At 35.8% G+C, this 10,865-nt stretch overlaps 1 protein-coding gene across 4 annotated transcripts in view; it reads left to right on the plus strand.

Moving 5' to 3' along the window:
- The window catches only part of STK39 (serine/threonine kinase 39), an 83,850-nt gene extending 73,212 nt beyond the window's left edge, over positions 1–10,638 (plus strand). For all 4 annotated transcript variants that reach the window (XM_015634544.3, XM_019007408.2, XM_015634539.3 and 1 more), the window contains 2 exons: positions 5,098–5,162; positions 9,154–10,638. In XM_015634544.3, coding sequence (XP_015490030.1) covers positions 5,098–5,162; positions 9,154–9,228 — 140 coding nt within the window. In that variant the 3' untranslated portion in view covers positions 9,229–10,638. The remainder of the gene's footprint in view (positions 1–5,097; positions 5,163–9,153) is intronic.
- Positions 10,639–10,865: the final 227 nt, after the last annotated feature.

Genomic DNA, 10,865 nt, shown 5'->3' on the forward strand with positions numbered 1-10,865 from the left:
ATATACATACCAAAAGCCTCTAGTTATGTGGTGCTTTTCATTTATTCCCTCTGCAATTAGCAGCCCGTGTTGTGTATATTTATATGCTGGGTTTGACCTTTTTTCCTATTGCATGTTCTGCAAGTGCAGACACTTATTTTGTCAGGGTGGCACAACCATTTGTCACTGAGCAAAACCTGCAAAAGAACCTGGAATGATTTGTGGTGTGTAGGTTGATTACATGTCCTTCAGAAGCCTTCTGAAGAAAGCGAACAGCACCTCATTTATTGTTGTAAACAACAAAAAGCCTCTTGTCCTAACTGCTGCTAATGTTTGAAGAGAGCTTTTGCTCCAAGGCATGATTTGAAGTATACTCTATTTACCTGAGGTTACTGCTGGCAAAGATTTTTCCATCACTGCTTAATTTTTTCTTGTTCATGTTTCTTCTTCTGACTTCTATAGGTGCATGGCCATAACATATTGAGAAAACACTGCAAAATAAAGTTGAGTACAGAATATTCAGGTCTTTTAGAAACAGTGAATTCCCAACAGGATTTTAATTATCAATTAATTCTGCTTGTGGGCAAGCTTATCTATGAATTCCACAAGTACAATATCCAAAGCATGTCTTCAGAGTATTTCAAAGAGAAATGGCTTTGTCAATAGCAACTGCAGTATGCTTAACTTAGTGGTAAGGTGTAAAGAGACATATATTTTACAGTACTCTTCACTTTTCCAAATAATTTAAGTATCAGTGGAGAAAACAACTCCTGCCTCTCTAGAAAGTCCTAGTGTGAAACTCCTTTTCACTTTAGGGAGAGTGTTACTGTATTAAATTGACTTTGTTCACCAACTTGCAATACAAGAATTGTTGGGACTGTGGGGTGGGGAAAGATGGTGAGAATGCTATGGTTATTTTCCTCATTATTGTTTGCAGATGTGATTGGTTTAATTTAGAAACTTTAGTCTCATTTGTTGTATTTAAGCCAAATTAGAACTTAGCATGTGAACTGTACTAGGAGGGCTAGTGAGCCTTGGCCTAGTAAATAATTTTCCTGAATGAAAAGACCCTAAATCCACTAGCTGGGGGAGATTTTCATCAATACAGCTTAATAGTTCTGCTTAAAAATAATTGTTTTTTTACTTGCCTGAAGTGACCAGTAATTCTGAATAGGGATGAACAGTAACAGCAACTGCTTGTAAGTGAAAGCATTCTTTACTGTCTTGTGTGTATGCCTGGCATTAATTTTTTTGGTGCCTTGGTAGAAATTTGCATACCGAGTGGTCCAAACAGTGTAGGTTTAGTAACAATCCTAAATTTTTAGAAATATAGTTTTAGGAGTAGTAAGTCAGCTGCTGCAAATGATAGCTTAGTTTAATTGCATTTAAAGGAGGATGAGTATTCAGCTGTAGAGTATGTTGTATTTCTAATTCTGAGGATGTCTTCACTGTATGGGATCCCCAAACCCTCTGGAGAAATAACTGGGACTGCAGGCATTCAGGAAGGAATTTCACCTGCTTGGATGGCTCCTACTGCCTCTGCTGCAGGCTTTGTTTCCAGTGGAAATTACCTAAACTAGGGATGCCATGGACACCTGCAGTTTATGGGTTATGTTCTTCTTAGCTGACTTCATCAGGCTCCAAAGGATTTCAGTTACCACTTGAACCCAGATCTTAAACATTTTAGGTACAGAGGAACACATCCAAAGCTATGTATTTACTGAGGTCCTAGAAGGTTTGGCTTGCATTAACTTGAAAAGAGTAATGATTGTCTCATCCCTAAAGCTAATGAACTATATTTTAGAGTTTCCTGAAATACTGACTTTAGGTATCCAGATTCAGACAGTTGCCTCTAATTTTTGCCCTTGTGGTATAAATAAGGGCAAGACCTAGCAAAACAAAAGCAAGGAGTTAGAAAAATGAAAAAGATACCAGCAGGATGATATGGTTTTGCTAGGTAAGTATGTGCAAATTCTTGGCTCTTAGTTGATGATAATTACATATGCTTTCAGATATTGCAGAAAGAGTAGGCTTTTGGGAGGATTTGCATTTGCAATGGATTGATTGACTGTGATTAATGACATTATTTTCACTAAATGATTTCTATTGCCTTTCTGTTAAGGCCAGAAAATATAAAACACAGTACTACTATTTCACAGTCAGAGGTGAAATACTAGTTGTGCTTGAAAATGCTGAATATTTACAATTAAAATTGAAAAGATCTCTCCATAGGAAACTGCAGGTATGACTATTCTAAATGTAAACTTGTATTCTAAAATTATGGACTCTTTATAGGTATGCTTTCTCATTTTCAAACATAGCCTGAAAATGCATGACATTTCTCCCTCAAATCCTCCTAATTGTCTATTTGATTAAATATGTCCTACTCTGATTATGGTTCATCAGAAAAACAAAAATAACATGTAATTAATATGTAAAAGTTTCTGACTTCAGTTTATATTAAAAGTAAAGACAAGTGAATAAATAAAACTGTGTCCCTGGAGCCTTTTACTGAACACTGTTCTCAGCTTTCTTTAGGTATGATAACCATCTAAAATACCACTCATTTCTGATACAGTGTTTAAGTAACAACAACAATAACAAAGTAATTAACATCAACTATTTACATATATTGAAAATCTAATTTTGCTATTTTTACTTGAAATTTTTTAATCTGTTTCCTGGTAAAGAATCAATCAGCAGCAGGAAGGGTTAGAGTTTTTAGACTTTGTTACAACCTGTGACATCCTTGATGCTGCTTACCCGACTGTGTGCTAGTTCATTAAAACACTTGCTGATTGTGGCTGCTGTTTGCAAATGCAGTAATAATACCTTTGCCAGTAACTGCCTAAGAGCAGCTGGAAGGTTTTGCTCCCAGGAGAATAGCCCAGCAGCATGCTGACTTACCTTAGCTGTTCCACAGCTGATCAACATTAAATGAAAGGCTGCCCCTCCTAAAGACATGCATGCGCTTGAAGCTCTTATTTTTCTAACCTCTTATTTAGGTGAAGTTAGAGATCTTTGGATTTAAGACACATTTGTAGCACAGTCTTCATTTCAATGAAGGTGAATCATTAATCTTCATTCTAGGTGGAGAATTTTTATTATTTTTTGTTATTTTTGTTTTGTTTTGTTTTTAAGATATGCTTTACAGAGATTTGGATAAACTAGAGCTGCCCTTGAGTGCATGATCGTATTTTATAAATTTTTAAGACATGAAAAATTGAAGCTATTCTCTCCTGGCTTCAGGAGATATGAGGCTGAATGTTCCTAAGATTCTAAATATTAATTGTAATGAAAAGCATTATATGTATTTGCATGTATTTTATCAGGTAGGAGGTATTGCAATAAAATCAACTTAAATATTGAGGAAGTAAATTGCGTGACTAAAATAAACACTGTTTAGAATTACTAGAATAAAGAAGTTTATGAATAATGAAGCTTTAAAAACGAAAAGACTTCCTATTGTTGTGCTTGTAGTTGATTTAACTGTGAAGTTAAATGAACTTGTAGTTCATTTAACTGTGAAAGTTAAGTCTTTTCTTTACAAAAAGTGTTCTCTAGAAAATATTCCTTATGCTTGCTTTGACGTTGTTTTTAGTTTCAAACACACTTTCATCTACAGTTAAATTTATTACAAGTATCTAAACAATCTTTGATGCCATTTTAATTGTATAAATAAATGAGAAAATTGATTTGCATTTAACAGTGGTAGACTGGCCAAATTGTCTACTTCTCTAAATTCACTAGACACTGTACTTCCCCTGTGAGGTGAATTTCTGTTATTACAGAATGATATTATTAAAGATCAGGCACAGTGGGAGTGAAAGTGTTGTCATCACAATGTTAGAAGATGGAGGAAGCAGAAATATAACTTTGTAGCAGTAGGACATGGAATGTGCAAATGTTTGGTGTGTATCTTCCACCATATGAATTATGTGGAAAGAGTTATTTATGGGCAGCATCTACTTTCTTGCTTCTCTGCTTTATGGTACTTATCTAGACAGTGTACTAAGAAATGTCTGCTACTTAATACCTGTTCATTTCCTGTATATGATCTTGTTTAAACAGCTCTGCCAGGTGTGAAATATTTATCTCATGCTCATATCCTGTTGATGACATTTGTGCTCATACATCAGTCTTGAACAAAGGCCCTTAATGATTTGGTCTGATTTAGTTCAGGATCTGTGACTGTGTAAAGTTGGGCAGCCAGTTTAGTAAACATACAAAGCTGAAAGCACACATTGAGTTATTTTTTGTCAAGATTAATGTAGCAATATCGTTAAAACAGACCAATTAAAAATGTAGCTCAGGTATTTTGATAGAAAAAGTGTTTATTAACTTCCTGCATTCTCCTCTGTTTTCAAAGAGTAAATTGTTTCCTTCTTGCTATTTTTGTTACAGCATACAGCTTCCTTTTCTGGACACTCAAGCTCTGTTCATCCAGTCAAAGTGTTTATTACTGTTACTTGACAAACCTAGATCATGTTTTCTAAGAGAGTAGTTTGAAGATCAGATCTTTTTATGTCACTCTTATATTTTACCTTTTTTGTTTCAGTTTGCTTTCTTTTTTTTTTCCTGCTAGTGAGCTGTAACATATAATCTAGAGTCTGTGTTAATGCCAGCCCAAGGGAGAAAAGCACATGCATAAAACCTGTTAGAGAGGACAGTGAGCTCAGTGTTCTGCCAGAAGCTGATGCTGATAGTGACCCTGGCTATAGCAGAAACATGATATAAATCATGCCAGCCATCAGTTTATCCTTGGCTGTGTGATTCTCCCATCCTCCTTGCAGTTAGCATTTGGGTGATTGCTAACTGTTTATGGAATAGACTAAACTGAAAATTAGTAGGGGTTTTTTTTCTGTTATTTGATTTTCAGGCACATTGTTCCCCTGAATCACTTCACATAGCCACAAAATATCAGTGACCAAGAAAGAAAGGAAGTAGGATTTATGGCAGCCCACTGCCCTCTCAAACAACAGCTGGAGGGTGATTAAATGATTCAAGTGGTAATTTACAGACATGTATATGTGTATAATTAAGTAGAAGATTCAACAAAAGGCTTCATGTCAAGTTGAATGCAATTTTCTGTAAATCATATTTTTTTGTCTTTTACAGTTGCTGCTAACTTACAGAAGATAGTAGATGATCCAAAGGCCTTGAAAACATTGACTTTTAAGTTGGTAAGTAAAAGCATCAATGGAAGAAACAAATAAATAATCACAATTTTCACGTAGAATCTGGGTTCTATCTCAGTTACAGCTATTCTGTTGAACAAATGTGTTGACAGATAAAGCGACTGAAATTGCCATGTTTTAAAGAAAAAGCTTAAACCTTTTTTTGACAGGACAGCTCCATAACTGCATGGGGAAGGAGGTTCAGTTACATGAGTTGTGAGGCAGTCTGAGGTTTAGGTGAGAAGCTGCAGTAAGAAAACCCCTGGGAAGAACTGCAGAAAAAAGTAAAGCAGAGAAAACTGTAATAGCTAGGTAAACACTCCTTCACCCCCACCACCCTCTACCCTGGCTGAAGTGTCGTCTGCTGATGGACATATTGTTCCAATCCCATTTTTTCCAACACCTGCCCCCATTTTTCTTGCATGCAGGTCACCTTCTCCACTGCTTGCTCCTTAGTCCTTTTCCCCTTCTTTCAGTTGACCATCCACACCTGCAAGTTGGTCTTTCTCCCCCTGTATTTCATTGCTGTTTCTCCTTCTCCATCTCTTCCTATCCTTTGTATGTATTTAATCAGACCCTGGGTTGGGGCTTAGGACTCATTTCTGTGCTGCATGTTGTACATTGGACCGTAGGTCCTTAATTTTGGTCAATTTTCATCATAGCATTATAGATCTAATTTAATATTAATAAATTTGCATTGCAAAAACCTCAAGTCAGAACTGATGTGCTGTGTTTGTTTTTATTTCTTGTTAAAATTAAGTTGAAAAATGCATATACCTGAAGCTATCGAACTATTAGTTATGTAAATACCAGTTAGCTTTCAGCACCTTTTGCTGAGAGTGACTCAGTCATATGAGAGACTAGACTTAATGTCTGTTAGATAAGCAGGGCTCAAGAATCACAGCTTTGTTTATAAAAGCAGCTGCTGTAGAGAGCCATTTTTAGACCTAATTGATGATGATGTATTAATTCAGGACTCTTCTTCCCATGTCATTCTTTATACAGATCTAAGGAGCTTTAGCTGACTCATTTGAACTCATTTTTCCTCTATAGTCCAGTAAAATCCCCAGAACTCCCACATTTCTTGTGAGGAGGGGTCGGGCTAGGGGAATAAAGACATGTACCTCAACTTCCTTTCTTTCTCTGGCCTTTGCTATAAATATAGCTTATAAGCTAATACTTCTCTTTTTGCAGCTGATCTGTGCTCTTGCTGTCTAAACATCTGACTTGGCTTTATTGTATAGTAAATGGCATCTCACCAAGAGCCTTTAGATAACAGATACTCCAAAGGCTCTGCAGAAGCATGGGTTTCTTGTTCCCACACTTAAAATAGAGGTTTGTGATTCCTAAACATTATATCCTGTAGTATCTAAGTTATATATGTTGAAAACAAATCCACTTGAAAATTTAGGCTGGGGTATTTTTTCTATTTTTTTGTGATTCAGTTGGATTTATTGCTGGGGTTCACTCAATGTCACATAGAATTCCAGATTCCAGTGAGTGAATGCTGCTATCATCCTGCTCCTTGCCATAATCAGAATTAATAGACAATCCAAAATCAATGCCTTTGTCCTTGCTGTAGGTAAGTTCTGCTGGATAGGTAGAAATTCTAGAGATTAATTTTTAACCTTAGTTTCTTCCTCATACTTTTGACCTAGCTTTCCTGCACTAGTTCCTATTTTGATGAGGAAAAGACCATAACAAGAAGTATCCTAGTTTATTTTTCTCCTTGGATTAATTTATGTTCTGATTTTCCTATTTCTGTATTGTATAGTGGTGTAGTGGTGTTGCTAAATTAATTGTTGCCTATGAGAACTCTAATATCTTTGTATGCACTACTGGGTCTTTGTTGCCTCTTAGCAAGATCTTACTTAATTTGACAGCATTTGTATACAACTTGATTAAAACGCATTTTGTTGGTGAATATTTAATGGGGATTAAAGGTCTAAATGTAGCTAATCCTATATCCATTCAAAAAATTCAACTGAAAAATATTCCTTAGTCTAGGATTAGTTGCTGGCATTTCTGGACAGGGAATCTGGTTAGTATCTCACTGCTTAAAGTTTGCTGGTATTTTGCTGGTATATAATATTTTGTATTCAAACAGCAAGCATGTTCATCTTAAGGGCAAAAAAGGAACAGTTTGTGTTGTAACTACTTTTGTATTTAATTATTACTGAAACAGCAAAGAAAATTTTTAAGGTGAGGTGCCTGGATGGCAGGGGTTGAATTCCCCCTCTTGCATGTTTTTAAACAATGTGTCTTTGCTCTTAAAAATTATGTCATTCTGCAGAACATATATAGTATTAAATATCCCCTAGTTGTCTTGGCTAACACAGATTGAAAACATCCCTGTAGGATCCAGCTGTCCACACTTTGGGAAGGACACTGCTTTAATACACAAATAATCTTGGAAACACTCAAGGAAACACTAAATTATTGCACAGCATAATTTGCATTTTGTGTAAGCACCTTGCATATTAAAAATATGGGGAAAAACCCATTAATGACAGAGTGTGTTCAGTCTCTACTGAATACTTTAAGGTTGCAGTTTCTGTATAGTATTTGTATTTATGCTAAGCACAAAATCTAAATTAATAGATCCCAGGTGCATTAAATAGACATAATATTTGCCATTAAGGAAGGCATTTAAAAGTTTATATGCATGTAGATATGTTGTTTAGCATGGCTTTGAGAAGTCTGATAGCTAGCTAGAGTGTAGAATGATGTTAGTAGTATTAGCACTTTCTAGCATTAAATTTAGGTACAAAATTCAAACTCCATTTATTTGGTAAATTCCCAATCCAACCTGAATAGTAACCAAGAGTGATCTCAGACCTCTCTCTAACTTGCTGCTTCTGTGTAATAACAGCTGTGAAATAGTATCTGAGGAGAGAACTTCTGTTCTCAGTGTCTGCTCAGAGTAAATTTGAAGGAGTAGCCTGATGTAATGCTTCTACAAGTGTCAACACAGTTTTATTTCTGGTCGTGAAAAGTCAATGGATTGTGTCACGTAGTGCACCTTGTATGCACAATCTGACAGCTCTTTACCTTGGAGTGCATGCTCATGAACCAGTTCTAGTAAAGGGCTCAACTACTGCTAATGCAAAAAAGGATCAAAAGCAGTTTCATAGGGTGAACCAATTGTTCTGTTGGGGATATTTTGTGATATGCAAAAGAATAATAAGTAATTTAGCGTTGCACACTTTTAATCCAATTCTTTTAGTATTTTGACTTATCTACGATGCAGGTTAAAATGTATAAACCCCTTTATTTAAAATGTCTACATACGCAAATTTTGTGTTTAAAAATCAAAACATAAAAATGCTTTGCTTCCAGCATATTTTTTTCTAAAACAGACCTAAAGTAATAGTTTAGTCCTGAGCAAAGTGGTTTTATATTCTAATTGTTATATATGAAAAATGAACAGATCGCTTGTGTCAGTTTGTTTTGTGACAGGCTTTACTGAAGAATATAAACTGTACAGTTTTAAGTAATAGATTGTACTGACAGGAGGGAGCTGTCCTTTTACAAATATTAGTATGTACTCTTTGTAGACTGCTTCAATATCTTGTTTAAAAATTCAGCTGTTTGCTATTCCAAACTCACTTCCTGGCTGGACTCATGAGACATTTGCTGTGTACAGTGGTAAAATGTAGATTCTATACATGTATATTAGATGCTCTTCATGAGTGAAAACTATTTACTCCATGAAAAAGCAAATTTGGCTCCAGTCTGGAAAGTTTGGCTTAAAGAATTTGGGTATTTCAGTGTCCATTTTCCAGTATTTTTTTCCATAATTTTTAATATTGACTACAGGAGTTTACTAAAATTAAGGATGCAATTGGTTGACACTGACAGAGACCACATGAAGCAGTCTGAAAGCTTTTCTTCAATCAAGCTGTTTGCTGACTGGGCAATATGGGGAAACTATATCCTGGCTGTCAAATGCTCCTTTGTAGTGTGATATACTAAACATTTCTGTTTGTACTTGCAGGCCTCTGGCTGTGATGGCACTGAGATTCCTGATGAAGTGAAACTGATTGGTTTTGCTCAGTTAAGTGTCAGCTGATGTCTGTCCCTTGACCCCAAGCCGAATTGTGAGATTGCGAAAAAGCCAGCTTAGATGCAAAGGAAAATTAATGCACCACACACCGAGTTCTGCTTCATTATCTAGCAATTCACAAAGTCAGAACAAGCAAAGCCCACAGCTACACCGCTGCTCTTAACGTTCAAAATGCTCCTAAATGTCTCTTAGCAGTTGATTTGGATTCCCCCTAAGTGAAAAGCCTGTGGAAATGCTCTCAGGTGGCTGTATTTATTGGTTACAAAAGGAACTTTCTATCAAGCTTACTTCTTTCATAGACTTTGAGTGATACTATTTTACCTGTACTTGTGGTTGATAATACTGCCTCTGTTCTGTTACATTTAGAAATTAACATACATATAAAAGTTTAGAAATATTAGCCAACTTGAATTCTAGATTTAAAAATGACTGTGAATTTTATTTTTCATATATTTATGCATTACATATTACTAGTAATAAGAAAATGATTTGACTTGATTATGTGCTATTTACAGTTAATCTCCCACTATTTAAAAAAGTTTCAGGTATGTCTTTGCAGTATTTGGTAACTTCTAGGGTTCTTCTGGAATAATTTGATTTGGCATTAGCAAGCTTTTGTTGGTTGTGTGTCAAAAAAACAGTCCACAAACTGACCGTCAAGGGTGTGGGAGGTGCCTTGCAGATATTAATGTATTACGAATGTGCCTGAGGCTGCTTATATAAATAATCTCCATTTTCTAGAAGTACCATACATACGGTACAATATATAAAAATATATATAGTTATATGAGCAAGGAGGGTATATACAGTAGCAAAGGTTTTAAAAGTATTTTGACTATGCTTTATTGGGGAGTCTATGAGCTAGAGCTACTGTGAACTGTTGTTAAGGTAGAACGCTTACTGTGTCCATCTCTGATCTGACTTACCCTTAATGATAGAAACCGGTTTCATACAGGTGAATAAAAACTTGAAGAATGGAACTGAAGCTTTATTTGAAGTTCTGCAAAATACCAAGGTGGAGTGAAAATAATAGGGCTTTGTGCAATGATAAAGTAAAACTCTGTTACAAAGACAACACTTCGACCCAAGTAGTCCTCTGCTTAACCTGTGACATAGATTTTATGGAGCTAGGGAATCTTAGACTTCCACATTTGGAGATGTGTTTCTCAGAGGTTACACTTTAAACTACTTCCTAGTTACCCCTAGATAAGTGGCAGCTCTTTAATGTACTGAAAATGGCAAATATATATTGTTAAGAGAAGTTATTTATAATGTCATAATCGTTGAGGTGTTCTACAACTATTTGCATACGACTCAATGTAATCCCATCCCATCCTACTGTTTACATGATGATTATTCCAAGATGACTGCAAAGGTTAAAAAGATAAAATTAAAATAAAGATGTATTGCACAGATTGATTTGTCTTTTGAATTTCCATGCTCTGAGTGGGTTACAGAGTGGTTATTAGAAAAGGCCACTGCCCTTACTTGGTTTTGGGAGGAGAATTGGAAATGCTGCTTACGCTCTCGGGGTAGAAGGTTGCTTTCGCTCCTTGCTCTCCAGCGCTCTGCAGAAGCCATTTTTAAGGCTCCCAAGGGGTTATTTAAAGAAAAAAATGTTTTTTCCGGGGCAGGCCCCGTAT

The sequence above is a fragment of the Parus major genome, chromosome 7, assembly GCF_001522545.3.
Source record: "Parus major isolate Abel chromosome 7, Parus_major1.1, whole genome shotgun sequence".
In the NCBI taxonomy this organism is placed as follows: Eukaryota; Metazoa; Chordata; class Aves; order Passeriformes; family Paridae; genus Parus; species Parus major.